Source organism: Protopterus annectens, chromosome 1.part2 (assembly GCF_019279795.1).
Source record: "Protopterus annectens isolate FY-2018-M chromosome 1.part2, PAN1.0, whole genome shotgun sequence".
Classification (NCBI taxonomy): Eukaryota; Metazoa; Chordata; order Ceratodontiformes; family Protopteridae; genus Protopterus; species Protopterus annectens.
The window spans coordinates 703,445,380-703,473,220 of NC_056727.1; the positions used below are offsets into that span (position 1 = coordinate 703,445,380).

At 42.3% G+C, this 27,841-nt stretch overlaps 1 protein-coding gene across 3 annotated transcripts in view; it reads left to right on the top strand.

The window, feature by feature from the left end:
- HEATR5B (HEAT repeat containing 5B) overlaps positions 1-27,841 on the top strand; it is a 2,176,461-nt gene that overhangs the window by 911,685 nt on the left and 1,236,935 nt on the right. For all 3 annotated transcript variants that reach the window (XM_044058540.1, XM_044058533.1, XM_044058548.1), the window contains exon 16: positions 20,163-20,338. In XM_044058540.1, coding sequence (XP_043914475.1) covers positions 20,163-20,338 — 176 coding nt within the window. The remainder of the gene's footprint in view (positions 1-20,162; positions 20,339-27,841) is intronic.

Here is a 27,841-nt window from a genome sequence, read left to right on the forward strand (position 1 = left end):
AAACTCATGGATAGGGGGTTATTAAAACCTTCCTTTCAGGAGGCTCTGGATGCTTCAGACCAGGCATCCAAATCCTCGAAGGAATCGAAGACGTCAGAGCCCAAGTCATCGGCTCCGAGCTCTTCGAGTAAAGTTAGATCACCGGTTCCACAGACTTCGGCCGAGTGTTCAACTGTTGTCAGTTCGAGCCTCGAGTCTTGGAACCGGTGATGGAGCTCCCTCCTCGACACTATTGAGGTCGGCTCCGTCTTGGTTCCTTCGACCCGTTCTTCTTCTAAGCTCTCCGATGTCGATGTGGATCATGTGGTGCAGAAGTTATTGGAGCATTCGGCCCTATCCAAACTTATTTCGGTTTCCACCCAGTTGGTGTCGAAACTTGAAGGCCTCCCATTGTCTCCATCCATTCCTCCTCCGAGACCTGTCCAGTCTTTGGAGCCGGAAGAGGTTGATCTACTGATTGTGGAGCCCTCGGATCCAGAACCGTCCTTTTCTCGGTCTGTTCCTCTCACCTCGACTCCGTCGGATCCGGTACCGGAGTCTCGGAGCCGACAATCTGTCCTTGGTTCCGGGGCCGAGAGTCGAACCGACGTTTCGGTTCCGACTCTTCCCCTCGGGGCCTCGGCGCGGATTGATTCGGCTCCATCCTCGGGGTCGATGCCTTCGGTGCCTGTCTCAGGGATTCTTCCCATTTCTTCGGAACCGGGAGATTCCTCGACTCAGGACCCGGGGGCCTTCGATCTCATGAGGAAGGTATTGTCTACCCAGACAACCACATCAGTAGAAGCAACCTCTCCTCCCCATAAAGGGCCGTTATCCTCCTCTGCACCCACGGCTACATCCAAGCGTCGAGCACCAGTGTCTCAGCCACCCCTGGAGGGTGCCCCCTCTTCCTCGGAGGCTTCTTCGGATGCTCCCCACGAAGAAGTCCCTAGGAAAAGATTGTGTAAGAGGAGACACTTAGATTCTCCACAAGAATCTTTGACATCCGATACTGACTTGGATGAGTCAGAAGGGTCCCCTAAGTCACCTTCAGAAGATGTCTCTTTTTCTGACATATTGGAGATCCTGAAACAGAGAGGTGACTGGCAGTCCCTTCCCCCTTCTGAGGATGAGTCAGTATTGCTGAAGGCATTTGGTGCTCGCCCTTCCTCCTCCTGGGTCACTCCGCCCTTCGATGAATTAATGGAACTTATTGCTCGAAGGCGTGGGAGGCTCCTGACACAGTGGAACCAGTCCCTAGGAAGCCTAATAAGTATATCACTGCACCCCAGGACAAGTCTTACTTAACAAAAGGAGTTCCAGTGGATGCTATGGTGGTGGCAGCGGCCACGAAAAAGGAGATGTCGGAATCTTCCTCATCTGTCCATCCCCCTAATAAAGATTCTAGGACTATGGACAGGTATGGGAAGCGCATTTTTAGTTCAGCGGCTTTTTCCATGCGATCCCTGAACTACTTGACCCACTTTACACGACTACAGAGGGATCTAGTCAAAGAGTTGGGAGATACCCTCCAGGGTACTACAGATGCTGCTGTCTCAGAGAAAGTGACAGCGCAACTTAATACCCTTACATCCATTGTGAACTCATCCATGAGGCTGATCTCTTACGCAGCCGAAGGTTCGAGTAGGGCAGCAGCTTCAGCGATTGCTCTTCGCAGACAATCCTGGATGCGCTTATGTTCATTTGCGGAAGCCTTCAAGTCTTCCTTTACTAACGCCCCATTTGACGGTGCCACTCTCTTTGGCCCCAAAGTAAAGGAGACCCTTACCCGGTGTGAGCAGGAGGGAAAGACTCTGTCTGCTGTCAGAGTCCATTTTTCCACCCCATCCAGACCGTACCCCAAAGGGCAACGTGGTGGAAAAATGTGGTTTCGAAAACCCCAAGGATCTTTCCCAGGCACACAGGGTGATGCCCCTTCTAGAGGCAGAGGAGGGGGCAGAGGTGGAAGACGCCGCCCTGGCGGCAGAGGGGGTACGCAGAATCAAGGTGACAGGGATACACTCCCTGGTAAACCTTTCCAGCACTCCTGAGAGGAGGCCCGACTGTCCTGCTCTGGAGGCAGTCGGGTCGCTAGCTTTATACCCTCAGGCCTGGCAAAACATAACTACAGACAAGTGGGTAAAAAGCGTGGTTACCAGAGGTTACAATATACCATTTCTATCCTATCCCATTCCAAAGAAAAGACTCCCAGATGTGCCGCCCCATCTGCAAGAGCCAGCAGCTATAGAAATTTCAAAGCTGCTAGAAAAAAGAGTCATCCAACCAGTCCCAGCGGACCAAAGAGAATTCGGAACTTACTCAATGTTCTTTTTAGTTCCAAAGAAAACAGGGGACTGGAGGCCCATTCTGGACCTAAGCTACCTCAATACCTTCGTCAAGAAAGAAAAGTTCCGAATGGTCACGCTTCAATCGATCCTTCCATTCTTACAGAAGGACGACTGGATGTGCTCAATAGATCTGAAGGATGCATACTACCACATCAAAATGGCCAGGGCATCCAGAGATCATTTGCGCTTCCGGCTGGGTGCCAGTCACTTTCAGTTTCGAGCCCTGCCCTTTGGTCTGACCTCAGCCCCCAGGGTCTTCACCAAATGCATGGCAGTGGTAGCGTCTCACTTGAGACGCCTAGGATTCCAGGTGTTTCCGTATCTGGACGACTGGCTCCTTTCTGCCACCACCCAGCGTCAACTAGTACAGGCCAGAGACTACACTCTTCAACTGTGTATTCACCTCGGAATTTCCGTAAACTTCGGAAAATCCTTACTACAGCCATCACAGCGTATCTTATTCATAGGAGCGGAATTAGATACACATCAGTTAATTCTAAGACTTCCTCCAGAAAGGATACTTTCACTTCAGACTCACATACGTCTTCTTCTTTTGTCCAGGAAATCCCCAGCAAAACTGGTACTGAAGGTTTTGGGACTCATGTCAGCTTCTCTTATTGCAATACCCTTGGGAAGACTGCACATAAGAGTCCTACAATGGCTACTGTTTGCACAATGGTCGTTCCAACAACTACCTCTGACACACAAGATTCTTATAACGAACACATGCAAATCACACCTACACTGGTGGCTTCAGACTTGCAACCTTTCCAAGGGAAGACCATTTGTGCTACCCACTCCGACAGCTACGGTGACCACGGACGCTTCCCTGATAGGGTGGGGGGGCATCTTTCAGGGACAGACAGTCCAAGGCGAATGGACCAATTTAGAGTACAATCTGCACATCAATGTTCTAGAGTTGAGGTCAGTGTTTCTAGCGTTGCAACACTTTGCTCCCCTTCTTCCTCTGGGAACTATTGCAGTTCAGACGGACAACATGTCTGTAGTCTGGTACATAAACAAGCAAGGGGGAACCAAGTCCTATCAGCTATGCAGAGAGGCCATGAGAATCTGGCAATGGGCTCCAGTTATGGCCCACAGACTTTGTAAAGCCTTTTTAAAAGGGTCTTTTCATATTAGACCACCAATTAGATCTCCTACGTCACCTTGGAGTCTAAACTTATTATTATCTAAATTGATGCTGCCCCCCCTTTGAACCAGCCTCCTCTTGCCCATTAAAATTTTTGTCGTGGAAGACTCTCTTTTTAGTAGCCATTACATCCGCTAGGAGAGTATCTGAACTTCAAGCTCTCTCCATTAAACACCCTTATTTCATCTTTCACTCTGACAGAGTTTCTCTTCGCACTAATTCATCCTTCCTTCCTAAAGTTTGTTCTATTAACAATATTAACCAGTCCATTGAATTACCCACTTTCTTCAAGAATCACTCCAATAAAATGGAGTATATGTTGCACAATTTAGATGTCCACAGACAACTAAGGTTTTACTTGGATAGAACAAAAGATCACAGGAAATCTGATCAACTTTTTGTAGCCTTTGCTGATAACAGAAAAGGAGTAGCGGTTACTAAAAGAACTCTTTCTAAGTGGTTAACTGATTGTATCATCTATGTCTATGATTCTACAGATCAAACTCTTTTGCACAAACCCAAAGGACATTCCACAAGGTCAGTGTCTACATCCCTGGCTCATGCAGCTCGCCTACCACTAGATGCTATTTGTGCGGCTGCTACTTGGTCTAAACCACATACATTCATTTCTCATTATAAGGTAGACAAGGTTTCTAGGGACAGGGCAACCTTTGGTTCCACTGTGCTCAAGAACGTCCTTCCGTGAGTTCCTCAGGAACAAGGAGCTAGGGACGCTACCCATGTGTAAGAACAAACGGCGAGATTGAACACTATCACATATAGAAGTTACGTCCTTACCATAACGTTCCATGTGGAGTGTTCATCTCGCCTTTGTTCTTACATTCCCACCCTCCCACCCTTAGGAAGAAAGTTCAGTTTGGTGCCTGGTCTGGGGCATTCTGCTTCTGCATTGCAGTTGTTGTATATATAGTTGGCATGTATACATATATATATATGTATATATATAGACTCTTAGTTTCTGTGCATATGTGATATTGGCATGAGTGTTTCTCTCTCTGACTGCTGGTTTGCTTGCAAACTAGATCTGAGGTAAAGGCAGAGGGGGATTGTGGGTATTAGGTTGTCTCGAGCTTCTTCTCGATGCAGAGCTTGCAAGCGGCCGACACGGAGCCGAGGATCGGCTCCGAACCCATGTGTAAGAACAAAGGCGAGATGAACACTCCACATGGAACGTTATGGTAAGGACATAACTTCTATTTCACTCCCTTTCCTTCTTTCAGAATTCTTCCTGTATGTGATTATTACTTTCTTGCACTCGTCTTTCCTTCATCCATTTCTACTTTACTGTCGTCTATCTCTTCTAGCACTTCCTAGAAAGATACATTAGTTTTTGCAGATAAAAGCTGGGAATTAATGTTTGTACATAACACTACATTCTCATTGTTTTGTAATTTAATTGTTGTTTGACAAAACTCTTTATTGTAAAATGTGGAGATTTTCTCCCTCAGGCCGCCATTAAAAAGGGCCTTGGCTTAGTCAGACTAAACGGGTTAAAAAAATGCAAATAAGTACATAAACAGTAGTTCAGTCTTTAGCTTGTTAGCAGATGATAGTAGTTTAAATGCCTTAAAGTGATGTATCTGAATAGCGGTAAAGAACTGCAGTCTGATCCATTTAGCAACTTAAGTGTGGTAGTTCAGCAGGTAGTGATTCTTCTCCTTTTTGTGATTATGAGAAAAGCTGGTGTTAGGGAATCACACTGCACAAGTTTGTTACTTTTGCTTTGAGGGAGTAAAAAAATAAGAATGTTGTTGCCAGTAGTATCCAGGTGTCATCTTAAGGCTGTGATCACTGTAAGGTATTTGGGATCGTTCTGTGACATTTAAAGAAAACTGAAGAGAAAATATGGACACCTTAAACACAACTGTAAAAAGGAAAGGCAACAGCAAGTCAAAAAAAAAAAAAAAAGCGGACACAGAAAGCCAGATTTCTTGCTTGCAGTTTAGGTTAAGAAATAGCTTATCAGCATTTGGGTGGCATGGTGGCACTGCAGATAGCACTGTTGCCTCACAGCAAGAGATTACCTGGTTTGATTCTTAGCTGGGGTGCCTTCTATGCAGAGTCTGTTTGTCCCCCCTTTGTTCACATGGGTTTCCTCTGGATGCTCTGGTTTCTTACCACATTCCAAAGACATACAGTAGGTGAATTTGACACTCTAAATTGGCCATAGGTGTGAGTGTGCGTATGAGTGTGTGGTGTAGATGAACTACTGTGGCAGGGCTAGCCACCCGACAGTGTAAATCTTTGCTGTATATGATTGTCACTGTTAAAGTGGCACCGTGACCCCATGTGCAAAAATGAAAAAAAAAAAGTATTGTGGATGGATGCATTTCATTGACCTGTGCCAGTCCATGCCATAGTAGGCTTTCTTGACTGGCTGGCTGTCATCTTTACATCACTTGTATTCAGCAGATTGTGTACCATCAACATGTAATGCTCCATTACCCCCTCCCCACCCCCACCCCGTCTCACACACACACTGTTTAATTTCTTACTTTGCTAGCTACTTTCTTGGCACAAAAACTTTGCCCTATGAGTGTTTACCACTTTGTTGATCCTGTTATTCTCTGTTACCCTCAGAACAACAAATAGCGGAGTCGAATTAAAAAAACAAGTGAACTTTGATCAATCCTACAAAGGCAAATGTGGAAGGAGCCCCAAACACAAGTTTTAACTACTAAGTGCTTTTGTTCTTTTTATTTTCAATAGACTGCAGGCAGATAAATTTCCGGGTCTTAATGAAACAGCAAACATTAAATGTTTTCTGATGGCACAAAGACTTTAAATGGTAAATACTGTTGCGCCTAGTAGCCATGATTTTCTTATTTACAGAAGTATGTTTTCATTTTAGAAAAATTGTATTAGAAGTTTTGTCAGCAACATTATACCATTTCAGCTAGATAGTAACATTTCTGATTGGTTAGTACTTGATTATATTTCTTGAATATGTTTCAAAATGTACTGTAACTTTAAGAAGAAAAGAGGGAACAGAGACAAGTATTTTATTGGTTGGGGATGATCATGTGATTCATTTGATACTTCTTTTAAACTTGGTTTGTGTACTTGGTTTTAACTCTGATGAAGTTCTATTGAAAATAAAAAGAACGAATGCGCTTATTAATTAAAACATGTGTTTGGGACTCCTTCCATGCTTGACTTTGTAGAATTGTTCAGAGTTCTCTGTCAGACTCATGCCATGCCAGAGGCACAGTGATACTCCCAATATTTCTGTTGTGCAATCAGCATTTAAGGATTTTATCTGGATATAATAGCTGTCTGCGGTGGTGGTGCTGTGGTAGCGTTGTCGCCTCACAGTAAGACGCTGTCCGGTTCGATTCTCAGCTAGAGCGTCTTCTGCGTGGAGACATGCGTGAATGGGCGTACCTTCGTTGAAGGTTGTGCATCAGGGCTGGCAACTCGGCATGTAAAAATTTATTGCCAATCATTAGCGGACCGGAGTTCCACTGTGGCGACCCCTAACCGGGAAAAGCTGAAAGACACAGCAAGACACAACATCTGGATATAATAGCTCTAATGTTAGAAGAAAAAACATTGCCTATCTGCTTAAAGTCCAGTATATATGTTTGGATTTCACAGCAGCATATGCTAGTCCCTTACATTAGATCAGGCGCATCCTTTTTGCCCTCTACCCCTTTAATGATATCCAGATGCTTTTGTCACTTTATAGCTATAAAGTCTAGGGAGATGGACATCCTGAAGAGACATCAAATAGGGAAAGTAGGAAATTGTGTATTGTGATAGAGATGAATGAACCCTTTTTGAGATATGTAGTTGCATGTATGGAGTAATGGGGTGAAATTGCAAGGAAGTTGAATTGGTTCTTCATTTCAAGCAATATCCATGAAATCAAGTTGACATTGTAGACAGTTGTGTGACTTCTGCCTTGAGGGGTCCTGCCTATGTTTTTTGCATTGTACTTTTTATGGTCTCATAACTGTTTGAGTTAAGCTTGAAACTGGCTTGTTGTGATTAGTGTATTCACAGAGCAAATGAATGAAATAAATGTGGGACCATGTATGCTGATTGTTTTATTTCTCATTTTGTTTTTCTACTCTTTCTTGTACAGATCTTCATATAAGTCTTGGTTTAATTTGCTTGTTTCATTCATGTATCTGTATATAAATGAATAACTGCAAACTGTGTTGTACTGTGTTTTTAAGAAGGAGCACTTAGGTCTGCTTTATAGAGACATGAAAATCTGTTTTCTTTTCTGAGGAAAACCTTTTAAATTAGAAAGCAAAATTATTCTTGTCTAAGGTGTGCAAGATAGCAGACAGGTTGGCAGAATACATGAAACTTGGGCTTTCGGTTCGTGTTCTGTAATGCTGTATACTATTGCAAGACTTGCAAGGTAGTTTCCTTATTTTGGTTGAACTTTATTCTCGTGCTTACCCTGCTGGACCGCACCGCTCAACCTGGAAACATCAAAAATCTGGACAAAGGCCCCTGAAAAGTAGTTTGAACTTGCCAAAAATCATGACACTGATTAACATAAAATGTGCATACATAATCATGCATCCCCACCCCGGGTGGCCATGGTGGTGCAGCGGTTAACATTGCCGCCTTACAGCAAGAGGTTCTCTGGTTCGATCCTCAGCTGGAGTGCCTTCTGTGCAGAGTATGCATGTCCTCCCTGTGGTCGCATGGGTTTCCTCCGGGTACTCCGCTTTCTCCCACAGCCCAGTCACATGCTGTAGGTGGATTGGACACACTAAACTGGCCCTAGGTGTGACTGTGTGCGTGTGTGTGCCTTCTGTGGAAGGTTGGGCGCCGGGCTGTCAACTTGACACTGTAAAACTCCACTGCCAATCATGAACGGACAGGTGATCCGCTGTGGCCACCCCTAACTGGGAAAAGACGGAAGAAGAAGAATCGTGCAACCCCACCCATTATAATGGAATTATGGGATTTCAACATGAAGGTTGAAATCACTAAATAATAATAAATAATGGCAGTCATTTGAATTTCAGACTTCATATCCCTCATAAAATACATAATACAAAACCTGTTATTGTAACAACTATCTGAGTTTATAGGAGCAGGTACTGGACAGTGAAAAACATGGAATGTGTACAGCAGTAAAAAGCTATGGGTGGATCAGTTAGTGAAGAGTTTATGCCTCATTTTATCCCTGTTAACAGAAAGTTTAAGGAAAGGAAAAAAATCACAAACCATATTACTATCAAGTGGCAAGACTGAAAACTACAGACATTCAAAGCAGAACTACTCCTCATCTAAAAATGTCTCTCAGCAAAACACGGCACAGTCCCAGCCCAGTTAGGATGCAGCCCCATTCCTGGTATACTAAAAGAATGATGTCTAGCAGCTTCTGGAGCAAGTCTTGGTCAGAATGGAAATATATCAGCTCACTAAAGACATAGAATGTTTTAAAGTTATAGCATCAACTGGCAGATAAACAGTGCTGAAAAGCCGGTGTAGATGAAGGCAGATCAATGCAGAGGCATGATAATGCAGTTTTATTTGCAGAGAAATGTATAGCAAATCCTTGATGTATTGCTGAATTAAATAATGCACTAAAAGCGTATTGTATACCACTAAATTAAAAATAATACAGGTAGATTAATACTCAAGAAACTTCCCTGCGGTGAACTATGATAGCCAAACACTAAATGACATTTCTGGCAATGCTGTTGAACAGTAGTAAACCTACCTATACGACCTATATACCCAAGACAAAAGGCACACTAGCCAGGATCCAAACCAGAGAACTGAGCCTAGTAAGGCAGCAACATTAATCTCTGGTAACCTGTTACTCTGAAAGTAAAACAAACTGAAGACAATTGCAGTATCCCAACTAACTGCAGTTGAGCATTCTGGTGTACATTTTGTGACCCATGTTTAAAAACAAGAATAAAAGCTTTGGACAGTCTCCAGTTTAGAAAGAAAAAGGTCACCATCACTTAGGTTAAAAAGTGCATTTTCTATAGTAATAGCACCCCCTCACCCCATTACCAGTGACATTTGCGTATGGAAATTATTGTCGTTAAGGTCAATAGATCCATTCCTCCATTCTTACAAAATTGGCCAGTCAATGAGTAGGCTCCTTCATTTTGAAAACTATGGAGCAGTAATCCTGGACTTTTAAAAGTCGTTTCTGGGTTTATGTCTTACTTTCATCCAAACTAAGGCAGAACATGCCAGTAAATGAACAAACAATTTGAAAGTAGTGGTACTGCTGCTGTAACCAGTCTGGGCTCACCACTCCTACAAATCAGCACTGAAGTCGACTTGTCTGATGTGAAGTCCTTTTTCATTACCTGCCACAAGTCTTGGGAGAGCCTGCAGCCATAAACGACTTTTGTATTTTTTTTAAAAGCTTTCTTACAGGCAGTCAGGGCCCAGGATCAGGCATGGTCTTATGATGCTGACGTCGTCATGCACACACTGCACGTTGATAACATCAGCATTATCTAAAATAAATTGTAAATAAATAAAAAAAAATAGTAATTTAAAGGGGCCATTCATGAATTCGTGGCACCCCGTTATTTTAACCTCAAAACCAGAGAATTCAGTATGGTTGAGAGGTATGTGCTGGACTACTGTCAATAGCTTGTTCCTTATGTATTTTATTATGAGAATTTGTGACTGCTGAGAGGAAGCATTGCCATTGGGCTGTTTTTATAAATCGAATCCACTAGCTTGGCACAAAGTTTTAAGTGTGGGCTCCACTGCGTACTATATGACCGAAATGACTAGGAATCTGGCCTACCAGGAAACTGTCCCAGAGCACTTGCATTCATATCCATGTCAGATGTTTTGTTCATTAAAGTTTTAGCATTCCATAGATATAGGTTTGTTTCGTAGCAGCTCATTTTACATAAAATTTACAGTAAATTTAAAAATGAATCTAAAAATGTTTATTACCCATGATGTGTAGTAACCAAAGATGTTATAAGTAAACCTTCCTTAGATCGCTGGTGAAGTCACTACATGTGTGGAGGCAGCCATTATATATACCTAACCTTATAAATAGTTTGGAGAAAGTACAGTTGTGTACTTACCATAAATGTAGATGCTTGAGTGTATTCACTGTTACAGTCATTACAATTGGGTTATCCTGCTGGCAGGCTACCCGCAGTTGGCCTGAATTCCAAAGTCTAGGTCCGGCGTTGTTTGCTGTCATCTCCTCCCTGACGTCAGTGCGCCAGGGGTATAAAAGATGCAGCTGACGCCATTTTCTTCAGTTTTTCTTGCTCCAGATGTCAGGCGCCCCCAAAAGGGTAGGCTAAAAATATGTCAATAAAGCATGCATGCACCAAGGTAATTTTTTCTTTCATCTACAAGCAAATACACCATATAGGTTGTATAGAATAGAGAAGTACAGATAAGTTCCAGTAAAGATAAGGGGGATGGTGGGAGGGTAACCTGGACTGCAACAGTGAATACACTCGAACATCTACATTTATGGTAAGTACACAACTGTACTATGTTCATTGTGTTTCACTGTTGCAGTCATTACAATTGGGTTGAATCCCAAAGCTAAGGTTGGGAGGTTGTAGCTAAATAGGATTAGGAGTGGCTATGAGGCCCTGTAGAACTGCAGTGGCAAAGCCTGCCCTGGATTTAGAGTAGAGTGGTAAGTGATAGTGCTTTGTAAAAGTGTGCAATGAACTCCAGGTTCCAGCCTCTAAAATGTCTTTGGTTGGTATTCCTCTGAGGAAGGCTGCTGAAGTGACTGCTGCTCTGGTTGAATGTGGCCTAATGCCCTTAGGCACTGATTTGCCATGTTGTGAATAGCAGAAACGAATGCAGTGGCCTATCCAGTTTGAAATAGTCTGCTTTGAGATAGCCTTTCCTTGTGATCCTGCAGCATATGCCACCAGTAATTGCTCAGTCTTTCTGAAAGCTTTGGTTCTGTCCAAGTAGAAGCACAGTTGTCTGTGTATGTCGAAAGAATGCAGAAGTCTCTCACCCTTATTCTGTGGGTTTGGGTAAAAGGTAGGCAAATGAGTAGTTTGGTTAAGAGCCACACTGGACACTACCTTAGGCATAAATGTCGGGTTTGTCCTTAGAGAATCCCTATCTGGATGGAAAAAGATAAAAGATTCCACAGTCATGAGTGCGTGTAGCTCTGAGACTCTTCTTGCAGAGGTTATTGCTAGGAGCAGAGCTGTTTTCCATGATAAAAATTTTATATCAGCTGTAGCGGCTGGCTCAAAAAGAGGCAGGGTGAGCTTTTCCAAGACATAATTGAGGTCCCATGCAGGTATTGGTGATCTCCTTTTGGCTCCTCTGAGGTACTGCCTTAATAAAGGATGAGAAAAAATAGGTGGCTCTGTATTGTAATGAGCTGAAATGGCAGAGGCATGAATCTTACTTGATGAAAAGGATAGGCGTTGGTCCGACATCTCAGTTAAATATTGCAAAATCTGAGGAATATTTGGTACAGTCATGTCAATCCCTTGTGTGTGGTTCCAAGCACACAATCTCTTCCATTTTCCAGCATAAGAATTTCTGGTACTAGGCCTCCTGGCCTCCAAAATAACATCCATCACCGCTTTAGAGAAAGGTGTGTTTTGAATGACTACATTATCCGCCATGCTGCCAGATTTAAGGTCTTGAGTTGGCTGTGCAGGATCTGAGTGTTGTGTTGGGACAGTAAGTGAGGAATTTGAGGTAATGTTCAGGCTGGGTATTGAGACAAGTTCCTTAGGATTGGGTACCAGTGCGGGCGGGGCCAGTCTGAGGTAATCAGTATCATTTTTGGCTTCTCTTGTTTGACTTTTAGGAGTACCTTGGGGAGGAGAGGCAGTGGAGGAAAGGCATATACTGTTAAGCTTTTCCAGCTGAAAGATAGAGCATCCTCTTTCCATGCTTGCTTGTGATAAGTCCTTGTGCAGAATCTCTGCAGTTGGCAGTTGTGAGGGGAGGCAAATAGATCTATGTCCGAGCATCCCCAATTCCTTGTTTTCATGCCGATGACTTGTGGATCCAATTTCCACTCGTGGGGATCCATGAGGTTTCTGCTTGATCCAATTTCCACTCGTGGGGATCCATGAGGTTTCTGCTTAGTTTGTCTGCCAGAGTATTTATCTTTCCTGACAGGAATTGTGCCTGCAGATGTACTTGGTAAGTTAATGCTGTGTCCCACAAAGTCATGGCTAGTCTGCATAGGGGGTAGGAATGAGTGCCTCCCTGCTTGTTTATGTACCACATGAGTGTAGTATTGTCCATCTTTATCAGTAGTTGTCCCGGATGAAGTAGATCCTTGAAGGCTGTCGGGGCATTCTGAACAGCTAGCATCTCTTTTTGGTTGATATGTAGATGCATTTGGCTTGAAGACCATGTGCCCTGAATACATCTTCCTGCCATGTGGGCCCCCCAGGCATAATCTGATGCATCTGTTGCTAATATCTGCCTGGCTGTGGGTAAAGTGAATGGCTGCCCCTTGTTGTGGTGCCAGGCCTTTGCCCACCATCGAAACTCCTGTTGCAGGCAGGGAATGAGGGTAATTATTATTTCCAGGCTGTGGAAATGTTGAGTCCAAACACTTGTTAGATACCATTGAAGTTTCCTCATATGCAGTCTTGCATATGGAATTAGCAGAATGCAGTATGCCATGAAGCCCAAAGCCTGCAGAATTGTTCTTGCAGATAACTGGGTCTTTGTTGCCAACATTTTGAAATAAGTAGTCAGTTGCCTTTGTTTGTCTGGCGTGAGATAAGCCGTCTGGGCAGTTGTATTTAAGCTTGCGCCCAGGAATATTATCTCTTGAGTGGGTACTAGTTTTGATTTCTTTTCGATTACTGTGTACCTAGGCATGTTAGTAATATTTTTACAAATGCCAGATGCTGTTGTAGAATGTCTTGTTCTCTGCTTGAATAAGGCAGTCGTCCAAGTAAGGATTTATTTGTATTCCTCTTTGTCTGCAAAATGCAATTACTGGAGCCAGGCATTTTGTGAAGACCCTGGGCGCAGTAGATAAGCCGAAGGGCAGTGCAGAGAATTGGTAGTGCATTGAGCCAGCTATGAATCTCAGGTATCTTCTGCATGATTGTTTGATTGGAACATGCAGGTATGCCTCTTTTAGGTCTAAAGTCACAAGCCATGCCTTCTTGCCCAGCATGGGCAGAAGCTGCTGTAAAGTCAACATTTTGAATCTTGGAATATCCAGGTATGTGTTTAGAATAGATAGGTTCAGTATTGGTCTCCATGCTTTGTCCTTTCTGGGCACCAAGAACAGTCGAGTAAAATCCTTGTCCCTGCTCTTGCTGTGGTACTTGCTGAATGGCCTTCATGTCCATGAGGGATGACACTTGCTTTTGTGCCTCTGCCCATTGATTTTTTGGCAGGTCTGGCAAACCGTTTGCCCTTGGCAGGGTGTGAAAGTGAAAACTGTAGCCTTGTGACACTATATCCAAGACCCATTTGTCCTGGGTTATTACGTGCCAATTTTGAGAAAAAAGTGCTAGTTTTCCCCTTAAAGGTGCTTGGCACAGGCAGGGGGAAGTCATTGGGACTGTCTCCTGTATGGCTGTGATTTGTCTTCTCTGCTTTTGGAGGTAGAAGTACCCCATTGTTTAGACCTGTATGAGCCTTGGGGCTGGGATCTGCCTCTACGGCATATGTATCTACCTCTTTGTGGTCTGACATTGGAAAGGTCCAATTCTTTGTAGGCTAGTGCCTGCTAAATCTTGGAGGCTGTACCTGTAAGAAATCCTTGACTGTTTGCATAGATTTAGCTTTGTCCTCCATTTTCTTCAACACCTCTTCTGCTTTAACACCAAACAAGGTATCATGCTGTAATGGAGCATCTAATAATTTTGCTTTAACATGATCAGGCAGATTCTGTTCCTTTAACCAAGCATACCTCCTAATGACAGAACCCATAACAGCGGCCCTGCAGGAGGCCTCCAGAGAATCAAAACCACATTGCAAAGTATGCTTTCCCACTTGTTCAGCTGCATGCAATAAATCCTGCATTTCTTTGTATTCTGCACATTCAGAATTTATCAACATTTTCTGCTTAAGCAGTGACATAATATATTGCTGATATTTAAGCATATGAAACTGACAATTTAAAGCCCTTATAGCCAAGGTAGCAGAGGTGTAAATCTTTTTTCCCCATCTGTCCAGTGCCCTAGAATCCCTGTCAGAGGGGGTAGGGTTTTTTGCAGTGTAAGCCTTGACCCCTTTGTGACCCTGAGAGATAGTTTCTGGGTCAGCAGCAGGGTTCTTAAAAAGAAATTTATGAGAATCAGGAACCCTGTAGTATCTGTCTGGCTTAACAGGAGCTGGAGGTAAAGAGTCAAGAGTCAGACTGGACTCTGAAAATACATCATCTACAGTGTGTAACACAGGTGGAATAGCAAGGGGCCTGTGCTGAGGTAGTAAAAGGAAGTCTCTGAGCCTTTTCTTAGATTCTGAATAATCTTGGCTCTCCCAGAGGAAATGGTCCCTCATGGTATGCAGAGATTCCTCAAAAGAATAATCCTCAGGAGGAGAGGCTGAAGGGATAGATTCTTCAGCATCAGAATCCTCATAGGGAGGAAGAGAGTATTGCTGATAAGAAGAGGAATCGGAAGAAATGGAAACATGATCTGAAGATTCATATTCTGTCTCTTGCCTAGGCCTCTTATCAGGAGGGGGATGGGAACCCCTGATCTAAGTAATTAGGTCTTCAGCCATTTTGAGCATCTGTTTTTTAGGCATGGAGGCCTGTCCATGGGGCTGTTGTACTTGTTTCTTTGTCTTTAGAGGTGCTTTAGTCTTTGCCTTTGAAGCTGAAGTCGATTGAACATATAACTGTGTAGGCCTGAAAACACCCTCAGAAGCCGATGCCTGCTCAGCAGCTCCAGACTCATCTGAGGGAATAGTTTCCGAGGTTCCAATACCTTGAGTTCCAGCGGCATAGCCGGCTCTACGTGGGAGTCAGAAGCGGCCTATGGCTCTAAAGTAGCAGGCATCAGGGGCTGCGAAAGCACCTCACTGAGAACCGGCGACTGGCTTAGAAGAAGCCTCGTCATCAGTTTTGGACCTCGGATGCCTGTCCTTTTTTTTTTCTTTGCGTTTCTTTTGAATTGAGGTAGTCGGATGGCTATCCAACGACATTGTGTAATTAAATCTTCTGCCAAAATAGTGAAATGCAAAATCGTACCAATGCTTAATAGTGCGTTGGTTAAATCTAGCACAAAACTGACAATTGGCAATGTCGTGATCAGGGCCCAGGCAAGGAATACAGTAAGAATGGAAGTCCTTATGAGGTATTTGCTTCCCACAAGAAATACAATTATTAACTTTTTCTGACATCGGTCTGGAGCAAGAAAAATGTTTCCCCAATGGGGTACTTAGCTTTTAATGAAGATGTTGGATCTGAAATTCGAACACGAAAATCTTAGGAGTCGGCCGACCGGCACTTGCAAACTGCTTTTGTTTCGGGCACCACGAAAGACTGAAGAAAATGGCCTCGGCTTCATCTTTTATACCCCTGGCGCACTGACATCAGGGAGGAAGTGACAGCAACTGACGCCGGACCTAGACTTTGGAATTCAGGCTGACAGCGGGTAGCCTGCCAGCAGGATAACCCAATTGTAATGACTGCAACAGTGAAACACGATGAACATCATATGTGCTGCTTTTATGAGAATATTGGCCAAGATGGCAGGGTGATTCTCTTATTTTAAATAGTGTATTAGATTCATAGATTCATACTAGGCTAACTGCCCTTGTGAGCCATTTTAAGCCTAGCCAGTTATCCCTTGTGAGATTCAAACCCCATACCTTGTGTTTGTAAGGCAAACACTTTAACCATTAGGCCACCCTCCCATCCCTTAGTTTTTTTTTTTTTTTTTTTTAATTCCACCTGAATGTCTACTAAAACAGTGCCGTTATAGGTTGAAATTGTCTTACTGGCTTGTTTTAACGAATGTCGCACTTGTCAGTTCAACCCTCACTCCCCCTTGTGGTGCATTAAGAACACAATGCTTCATCTGTGACTAAAATATGCACCCTTTTGATCAAGAAACATTTTTGCTGCCCAACGTGAAGCAGTGTATTCCATTTAGTAAATCTAACCTTTGTATTTATATTAATCAAAGTTAAGACTTATTAACCGGGGTGAGCACCCTACCAATTTTTGTCAATAAAAGTCTGTGGTTAATACTACAGTGAACCAAAAATTAAGACTGTTTTGATATATAAAAAAATAAAAACAGGCAGGGTGTGAAAGTGAAACCTGTAGCCTTGTGACAATATATCCAAGTCCCATTTGTCCTGGGTTATTACGTGCCAATTTTGAGAAAAAGTGCTAGTTTTCCCCGGTAAAGGTGCTTGGCACAGGCAGGGGGAAGTCATTGGGACTGTCTCCTGTATGGCTGTGATTTGTCTTCTCTGCTTTTGGAGGTAGAAGTACCCCATTGTTTAGACCTGTATGAGCCTTGGGGCTGGGATCTGCCTCTACGGCATATGTATCTACCTCTTTGTGGTCTGACATTGGAAAGGTCCAATTCTTTGTAGGCTAGTGCCTGCTAAATCTTGGAGGCTGTACCTGTAAGAAATCCTTGACTGTTTGCATAGATTTAGCTTTGTCCTCCATTTTCTTCAACACCTCTTCTGCTTTAACACCAAACAAGGTATCATGCTGTAATGGAGCATCTAATAATTTTGCTTTAACATGATCAGGCAGATTCTGTTCCTTTAACCAAGCATACCTCCTAATGACAGAACCCATAACAGCGGCCCTGCAGGAGGCCTCCAGAGAATCAAAACCACATTGCAAAGTATGCTTTCCCACTTGTTCAGCTGCATGCAATAAATCCTGCATTTCTTTGTATTCTGCACATTCAGAATTTATCAACATTTTCTGCTTAAGCAGTGACATAATATATTGCTGATATTTAAGCATATGAAACTGACAATTTAAAGCCCTTATAGCCAAGGTAGCAGAGGTGTAAATATTTTTCCCCATCTGTCCAGTGCCCTAGAATCCCTGTCAGAGGGGGTAGGGTTTTTTGCAGTGTAAGCCTTGACCCCTTTGTGACCCTGAGAGATAGTTTCTGGGTCAGCAGCAGGGTTCTTAAAAAGAAATTTATGAGAATCAGGAACCCTGTAGTATCTGTCTGGCTTAACAGGAGCTGGAGGTAAAGAGTCAAGAGTCAGACTGGACTCTGAAAATACATCATCTACAGTGTGTAACACAGGTGGAATAGCAAGGGGCCTGTGCTGAGGTAGTAAAAGGAAGTCTCTGAGCCTTTTCTTAGATTCTGAATAATCTTGGCTCTCCCAGAGGAAATGGTCCCTCATGGTATGCAGAGATTCCTCAAAAGAATAATCCTCAGGAGGAGAGGCTGAAGGGATAGATTCTTCAGCATCAGAATCCTCATAGGGAGGAAGAGAGTATTGCTGATAAGAAGAGGAATCGGAAGAAATGGAAACATGATCTGAAGATTCATATTCTGTCTCTTGCCTAGGCCTCTTATCAGGAGGGGGATGGGAACCCCTGATCTAAGTAATTAGGTCTTCAGCCATTTTGAGCATCTGTTTTTTAGGCATGGAGGCCTGTCCATGGGGCTGTTGTACTTGTTTCTTTGTCTTTAGAGGTGCTTTAGTCTTTGCCTTTGAAGCTGAAGTCGATTGAACATATAACTGTGTAGGCCTGAAAACACCCTCAGAAGCCGATGCCTGCTCAGCAGCTCCAGACTCATCTGAGGGAATAGTTTCCGAGGTTCCAATACCTTGAGTTCCAGCGCATAGCCGGCTCACGTGGGAGTCAGAAGCGGCCTATGGCTCTAAAGTAGCAGGCATCAGGGGCTGCGAAAGCACCTCACTGAGAACCGGCGACTGGCTTAGAAGAAGCCTCGTCATCAGTTTTGGACCTCGGATGCCTGTCCTTTTTTTTTTCTTTGCGTTTCTTTTGAATTGAGGTAGTCGGATGGCTATCCAACGACATTGTGTAATTAAATCTTCTGCCAAAATAGTGAAATGCAAAATCGTACCAATGCTTAATAGTGCGTTGGTTAAATCTAGCACAAAACTGACAATTGGCAATGTCGTGATCAGGGCCCAGGCAAGGAATACAGTAAGAATGGAAGTCCTTATGAGGTATTTGCTTCCCACAAGAAATACAATTATTAACTTTTTCTGACATCGGTCTGGAGCAAGAAAAATGTTTCCCCAATGGGGTACTTAGCTTTTAATGAAGATGTTGGATCTGAAATTCGAACACGAAAATCTTAGGAGTCGGCCGACCGGCACTTGCAAACTGCTTTTGTTTCGGGCACCACGAAAGACTGAAGAAAATGGCCTCGGCTTCATCTTTTATACCCCTGGCGCACTGACATCAGGGAGGAAGTGACAGCAACTGACGCCGGACCTAGACTTTGGAATTCAGGCTGACAGCGGGTAGCCTGCCAGCAGGATAACCCAATTGTAATGACTGCAACAGTGAAACACGATGAACATCATATGTGCTGCTTTTATGAGAATATTGGCCAAGATGGCAGGGTGATTCTCTTATTTTAAATAGTGTATTAGATTCATAGATTCATACTAGGCTAACTGCCCTTGTGAGCCATTTTAAGCCTAGCCAGTTATCCCTTGTGAGATTCAAACCCCATACCTTGTGTTTGTAAGGCAAACACTTTAACCATTAGGCCACCCTCCCATCCCTTAGTTTTTTTTTTTTTTTTTTTTTAATTCCACCTGAATGTCTACTAAAACAGTGCCGTTATAGGTTGAAATTGTCTTACTGGCTTGTTTTAACGAATGTCGCACTTGTCAGTTCAACCCTCACTCCCCCTTGTGGTGCATTAAGAACACAATGCTTCATCTGTGACTAAAATATGCACCCTTTTGATCAAGAAACATTTTTGCTGCCCAACGTGAAGCAGTGTATTCCATTTAGTAAATCTAACCTTTGTATTTATATTAATCAAAGTTAAGACTTATTAACCGGGGTGAGCACCCTACCAATTTTTGTCAATAAAAGTCTGTGGTTAATACTACAGTGAACCAAAAATTAAGACTGTTTTGATATATAAAAAAATAAAAAACAGCTAAGTGGAGATGTGTAGCAACATTTAATGAAAAAAAAACTCACAACTAAACTCAACAAACAAAATATACAATGCTAAAATAAGCAGATGAGTGATTTTGCACCTAACACTGGGTGCTTTATCAGATCAAACATAAATTAAAAGGCACGATTTAAATATAACAAGGTTGATTAAGTCCTCGCTCCAACCCTTTTTTCCCTGTATGTTTTGTTTGTTTGTTGATTTTAGTTGTGAGTTTGTTTTATTAAATGTTGCCTCACATCATCACTTACCTGCTTTTTTTATGTTTTTGAAACTTGTTTGTTCTTGAAGACCAGCTTTTGCTCCAAGTTGTGTTTTTCAGTTTACTGTTTTGATATATGCTGTTCTTGCATCATTTCACCTCAGTTTGTTTTCCAAGTTCATAATCAAAATTTATGTTATTTAGTTTAGCTTCATAATAATGCATTAATGCCACACATTGACATTGTTGTTTGTTTGTAATAAGCATTATGCTAGTCCAAAGCCTTTATTTGCTGTTAAGACATTTGTAATTTTCACTGTGATGTGCTAGAGGACATGTATTTTCTAAATGTAAATATCCATTTAAGAAAGACATGAAGTTATCAGTTTCAATTTTCATTTCTTTAGCTACAGCCAAACAGTGCATCAGGAAGTGGTGCTTTGGAGCATGACCCATCTTCAATTTACTTGAGAGTCCCTGTTGGTGAAGCTGTTCCTGGACCTCTGCCTTTGGGTGTATCTGTCATTGATGCTTCCGTAGCACTTTTTGGTGTGGTCTTTCCTCACGTTTCATACAAGCACAGGTATTTACAAATTTAAGAATTACAGAACTGATCTTGTATCTAGTTAAAATATGTCTTGGTAGTTTATTTTTATGTGATCAAAAATGAACTGCTTTAATATATACCATATAATGGACTAGAGTAATGTATTTTCCATCCAGCTTCAACCTGTGGTTTATCTGATCTGACTCAGATCTGAGTCCAGCCATCTTAGGGTCTTCAGCCCAGGATCTTCACCTCCTCTGCCAATAGTACTCTGCTCTCCTCAAATCTGATGTACAGCCTTAGAGAGTGCATCATGGTCTGAGAGCTCTGCTTATTGTAACCTTTGTTGACTTTTCTTGCTTTTTTAATAATCCTTTAACCTAGTTACAAGCTTGTTGTTAGTATTTAATAGGTGTAGGTTGTTGATTTTTGCTAGTCTGGTTAGTTGTTAGGTAGCTTAGACTATTTTAGTTTCTATTCTTTTCTATCTTTGGGTGTTACCACCCTTTTTTCCTTACTTCAGTAACAAAAAAAAAAGAGAGAGAGAGATCTGATGTTGTCTTTTCCATCCACTCCTCAACAGTTGTGTATTGGATCTGACCTTGGATCCAGCCACGGCCGCTTCCAAGTTTTGGATCTGGTCCACACGCTCCTCTCCCATACCAATAATCTCTACAAGTTGAAAGAGTTACCTCAGGTCTTGTTTGCTGCTTAAAGAGCTACAATAGATCTTGGTGCTCAGGAAAGTTTGTAGAAAATTTTTTGAAGTTTACTTTCAGATAAGTAACTCCGTTCCCTTAATTTTTTCCCTTGTAGTGTTTATTGATTTTGATATATGCACGTGTGTATATATATATATAGATGTATATATATATATATATATATATGTGTCATGTCTATATATATATATATATATATATATATATATATATATATATATATATATATATATATATATATATATACACACACACACACATATATATATATATATATATATATATATATATATATATATATATATATATATATATATATATATATATATATATATATATATATATGAGTATGTGTGTATGTGTGTGTACACACATATACACGCACAGACATATTTGCACATTTACATATATCTCTTTTTCCTCCCCCTTTCTTCTTCTTTCTAACATTTTCTCTATAGTAGTAGTATCTTTCTTAATTGGGATAAAATATTTTTTAAAAAGTCTTTATCTTTTGCCTTATCTTTCTGTAATATTTTTCCAGGTACTTTAATTTTCTTTATATATATATATATATATATATATAATTTTCTGTACCAAAATGTCAGACAAGCTGTCAGGTTTTAAAAAGTGTGCTGCTTGTCCTCACAAGGTTCCTAAATCTGTCACACACGAAAAATATGTCTGTTACTTGGGGTCTTCTCACTTAGAGGTAGCTTGCTCCATTTATGAAGCCTTTGCACAGAGAGCTTTAATTGAGAGAAGAAACAAGCTTATTTTGAAGGGTCTCCTACAGCCAACCCCAGGAGATAAACCTTCTTCAGTGCCAGTGAAGTCAGTGGCTGCTGCTTTGTCCATTTTTTCAATCCAAAATCTTCAAAAAAGATGTCTGCTCTGACCTCACCAGTGAAGTTAGCTAAACAGTCTGAGCCAGAGCTGTTTTTGTTTGCGATAATCATCTGATCTGCTACACCATCCAGTTTTTTGCCAGAACCGGTGACTCCTAAGCTCCAGTCTCCAATACTACGGGATAGACCAAGATATCCCTCCAGGCCTCCTTCCTAGATGGCATTTGATCATTTGAGGCTTTTGACAGAGTCCTCTCCCAGCCCAGAGAGAGATTTGTCCTTTCTGGACCAGATCGTACCCATCCCATAGGATCTCCCAAGGTTCCAAGCCTGCTCTTTCTGGTACGTCAGGCAGCCAGTTAGGTCCACTTGGAGTCTCATGGATGCAGATGTGGACAGGATGATGAGTTTCCTTTGGACCCATATCCATTTGGCAGTAGTCCCAGCACTGACCACCATCGGATCCAGGAGATACATCTCTCCCTCTAGGTCTTTAATAGCTCCTTTTCTGATCCATCTTGTAGGATCAGAGGACTTGGATTTATCTTAACCCAAGGTAGGTCTGCATTGGAGCCAAGGTTGCATTTCTGCTTGGCCCTGATGACTTCTCTGATGAAGTCGGCTCTAGCAGATTTAGCGCAATTGATGTTTCTGGGCTGCACTGTGTGTTCCGACTGCAGTAGGTTGAGAGTGGATCTGAAGTCATCAGATCCCTTTCTCCCCGTAGGAGCATCGACTCCACCTAGTTTGGTTCCAGCATCAGCCTTGGACCAGAGTTGGATGGATTCGGAGGTGGGGCTGCCCAGATCCATTTTGAGCTCTGCAATCATGGCTTTTTATGGAGTCCTCTCTCAGCCCAGAGAGAGATTTGACCTTTCTGAACCAATTCTACCCATCCCCATAGGCTCTCCTAAGGTCTGAAGCCTGCTCTTTCTGTTCCATCAGATGGCCAGTTTCAGAAAGCTTTGAGCCTGTTCTCCATAGAGACTCCATCACTGTTTCTGAGTCCGGTTCTGAACCTCCCATAGGGGATGTCCACCAGAAACATAAGTGCAAGAGGAGGCACTCAGATTCCCCCGAGGAATCTGCTACCACTGACACTGATTTTGATGAAGGAAAAGGTTCCCCTAGACCCCCCCTCCCCCGTGAGGAAATTTCTTTCATTTAGATTCTGGTACTTCTTAGAGAGGGAGTTGATCCTCCCAAGACCCTTTCCCCGATGAGTCATTGTTCCTCTAAGCTTTCAGTTCTGATCTGCCAGCTTCTTGAGTGGTTTACCCTGCCAATGAAGATGATTGACCTTATTTCATTATTGATATATAAGGACCCAGGTACTGCTGAACCTATCCCTAAGAAGCCTGATAAATTTTTAATAGTTCCATTGGAGCAAAGTTCCTGCTGTAGAGTCTAAGGTAGTGGTAGCAGCCAGTAAAGAAGGAGGTGGTAGAAAAGAGCTTCTTTGTCCAGCCACTTACCGGGAAGTCACATACACTGCACAGATTCGGGAAGTGTGTATATGTCTCCTCTACGTTTTTCTCTGAGAGCATTGAATTATCAGGCAGAAATCACCCACTTCCAGAGAGATTTGATGAAAGAGATTGCCAAATCTTCCAGGGACCCTTTTTGTGGATCAAAGGAAGGCTGTTGTTTCAATGTTGGCTACACTCTAATCCCTCGCCAGTGCCTTTTTGCACCTTATCTCTAATGCTACAGAGGTTGCATCTAGAGCAGCTGGTACAGGCATTTCCATCAGGAGACATGCTTGGATGCAGATCTGCAATTTTTTGGAACATTTCAAGACATTCTTCATCAATGCCTCTTATGGTGGATCAACCGTATTTGAAATATAGGCAAAAAAAAAAGAAATTGGAGGGATCATAAATGAAAGACTAGCACTGGCAGAGTTTTTAGTAGAATCTAGAACAGAATCTTCTGTTTAAAAGGAATAATTAGTACAGCATATAAAATATCGCATGATAACTATAAGAATCACTCACAGGAGGTTAGAAAGGAGATGATAAATCCCTTTCTGCTGTAAGATCATATTCTGAGCACCTTAATGGACCTTCAACAGAAATCAGAAGGGAGGTAAAAGGATATGGTTTCATAAGTCCCACAGGTTTACATTAGACACCAATTTATTCATCCAGTATCTCTGACATAGTAGTCTGCAGGCAGTCTTTAAAGTCTCCCAACTCATTACATCACAAGAAAATATGTTTCTAGTTACCTCTTTCTTCCCCATCACACCTCATTTGCTGTCTACCTGAGGAAAAATTCTTTGGAGTCTACTTGGGGTATAAAAATATCTATGTAAACACTTCCAAGCAACGATCCTAAATCTTCTAGACTATGTTGCATATTTGAGGGACATACATATACTCCCCCATTGTTTCTTTGTGAATTGCTTATCCAGCCTCTCTTCCCAATCCTTTCTAACCTCCTGTGAGTGATTCTTATAGTTATCATGCGATATTTTATATGCTGTACTAATTATTCCTTTTAAACAGAAGATTCTGTTCTAGATTCTACTAAAAACTCTGCCAGTGCTAGTCTTTCATTTATGATCCCTCCAATTTCTATTTTTTTGCCTATACACTGATAATCAATCCTTGATAGGGAAGACTATCTCTAACCTGCAGTCCATATAAATTCTTGGCATCTTCCCATTCTGTTAACTTTCCCTCTCTATTTATTTGCTTCCAGTACCTTGGTTCCATTGCCAGTTTTCTCCAATAAATTCCAGGGCCCCCTTGCCTGTTGTCTGTATCCCTAATTATAGTCATCCCTGTCAGCAGAATCTCCTTTATTCATTCTCTTGTTGGCTTAGTCCTTAGAATACTTTCTGCTACTTTATGAATGTATGATTATTGTTATTCTCCTTAAAGGTCTGCATCCAAAATCCCAGTCTCTCCTTGTTTCTTGAACTTCCTGCCATTTCACCATCATACCTTTCCACTTTGAATTATAGTTTTCTATTTGTGCTACAGCGAATATAAAAAGTCTCCGCACCCCTGTTAAAATGCTAGTTTTTTGTGATATAAAAAATGAGACTGTGAAGATAGGTGAAGCCTGCCAGCCTAGCCAGGTAGAATTTTGCAGATAATTCTGTCATTTGTAAATATTAATATAAGCCACAGGCTTGTTCTCTTAAATGGAAGAAAATGCTGTTAGATGTGGAACTGCAAAAATGTAACAACAGTGCACTCTGCTGTAATGACGCTGATAAGTCAAGCACTGTGAAATTCTTTGATCTAAAACTTGGAGCCGATATGTCTAGAGGGAGGCATTCCTGCCTATTGTTTTGAGGCCAGAGTTAATGGCTAGAGTTTACATGTGTAATTTTGATTTTATTGCTCTGGCTTCCTGACCAGCTGCAAGATCAAAAGGGCTATTAACCTCTGAGTTCTGTTAGCCTTGGAACCAGAAAGAAATGATGTAATCTGAAATTAATCTGTGGTACTGTGTTATCAATTTAAGGACATAAAGAATGAGAGCATTTGTCTTGAGAACATCCAACTCATCAGCACTCTGTCTGTGTTCTGTATGTAAGTTTATTTTGGAACTGTGTTTTCTTTTAGATATAGCTAGGAACTAGGAAGATTAGATAAGTTTTTTTTCTGTATTGATGTCAGAACTTTATTTTAAGTATTTCTCTGTGATCTATGAACTCTTGACTAGCACTGTGTAGTAAGAAGTATTGTCTTGTGTTTTTATTATTTATTATTAAATATTTTAAACCTTTCAACTGTGGCTGTTTTGTGTTGAGATAATTTAAGCTCTAAGAGTACATTACATGTATATATTGATACTGGCCAAACCACTCCAAATAATCCTTGACTGTTCAGTTGCACTTATCATTTGTATAATGTTATTGTACAGTGTAATTGGACAACCTTTCATAAGGGCCTTTTTGTAGTCGATAAATATTAGTGGATAGTGGCAGTGATTTCTACCATATAGTCTGGGTAAAAGGGGCACAGCTGGAGAACCTGTGCCAGCTTTCCCCAGGAGTGTCTGTGTGGTTGTATATAACTCTTATCTCAAAGTGTGTGTGTGTCAGCTACTTGGGCCGGGACACAAAGCACTGGTTGGACAGAGAGGATGCTGGAGGTTTTAGCTTGCCTAGTAGGCTGAGATCTGGAGCCTATATAACTGTGCCAGTGGGGAGTCTTATTGGGGATCTGGAGAGAAAGGGAGAAACCAACCCCAGACTGACTGTGATCTCTGTGTGCTCTTAAGGAAAATTGTACTTTACTGTCTGTATTTATTATCCTTTCCCTATATGGATGCCCCTCACTGGTGTTAGTGGTGAGGATTGAGGCTCCTTGACTGCTGGGCCAGTGCATGGGCATCACATATTAATTGTTTGACAGTGGTGGGATTTCCACACCACATATTAATTGGTTGGCAAATACTAATTGGCTTGTAGTGGTGTGGGCAGTATGAATTCCTGTAGCTTGTGTACAGTGATCACTGAAGGTGTTTTGTACTCTAAATCAGCCACATAGTGACTGCTCAGAGGTCCGATCACAATTGTTTTATTTCTTTTGTTAGCTTAGTCAGGGAGGGCAGGCAGCATGTCAGCAGAGGAGTACAGAAAGCTGACAATGAGCCAGCTGGCTGAGATGTGCCATGCTATGGCACTGGTGCATGGAAACCTGACTAAGGCAGACCTGATTGCATACTTGAGCACAGCTGCATCAGAAAACAGCAGCCAGGAGGACGATCAGACTAGCAGTGGAGATGTACCACACTCAGAGAATGGACAGCTCAATCTTTCTGCAGAGGACTTAAAAATCTGTCTGGAGCTAAAGAAACTTGAGTTGGAAGCCAAGCGTGTGGAAATAGAAACAGCAGAGACACTGAGGTGTCTAGAGAGTGAGGACAGTCAGAAACTGTGACATTTGCAGGCTGAGGAGAATGAGAAACTGCTATGCCTGGAAGCTGAGGAAAAGGAAAGGCAGAGGCAGCCTGAAAAGGAGATGCTGACTCTTCATCAGAGTCATGGAGGTAATGGGGAAGAGGGTAACCGGACCCCAGAAGCACAAAAGGGCAGTAAATTTCTTCCACAGTTAAAGAGGGGGATAATTTTGATAGTTTGATTCACATGTTTGAGAGGATATATAAACATTATGATGATGAACAAAGGCTCTGGGTATGGTTCCTGACCCCCTTACTCCATGGTAAAGCTGTAACTGTGTTGTCTAAAATTTCTGATCAGGAATGTTTTGATTATACTACTGTTAAGAACTGTTTGTTAGAATTTTATAAGCTAACACCTGAAACATATAGGAAAAAATTTTGTGAGCCATAGACGGAAGGCAGATGAAAGTGTGTGTGAATATGTTGCTGAACTGAGCACTTATTTTCATAGATTAGTGAGTGGATGTCAGTTCACCACTTTTGAAGGGCTGTCAGACCTTTTGGTGAGGGAACAAGCCCTTAGCCCTTTGCCTGAGGACATGAGGATCTGGTTAGCTGATAGACAATGTGCTACTTCAGATGAGTTGGGGAAGAAGGGAGACCTATACCTAGCAAGCAGGGCATCCCTGCACAGGAAAGGGAGCCCCAGTACTGCTCATGGGTCTAAAGGAACCCATGATGGGCAGCTCAGACTGCCCCAACAGAATCTGCCAGTAGCAGGGGAAGGCACTATTCCAGGTACACATCCAGGACCTAGGGTTAAATTTTTTGAATGCAACCAGTGGGGCCATGTGACATACAGATGTCCACGAAGGTAAGGTGGGGAACAAAATGTGAGAGAGCCAGTAAGTGGGAAAGACAAAATGCCAGTAGTAGGGTGTCTTGGGACAACAAGGGTACCAAACTACCACAAGAGGTTATATCCTATTGTAGTGAATGGCAAAGAGGCCATTGCTAAGAGAGACACAGCTTCTGACATAACCATTGTAAAGCCTGTAATGGTTGCAGAGGAGCACTACTTGCCTGGGCAGTGTACACCAGTCAGAGCT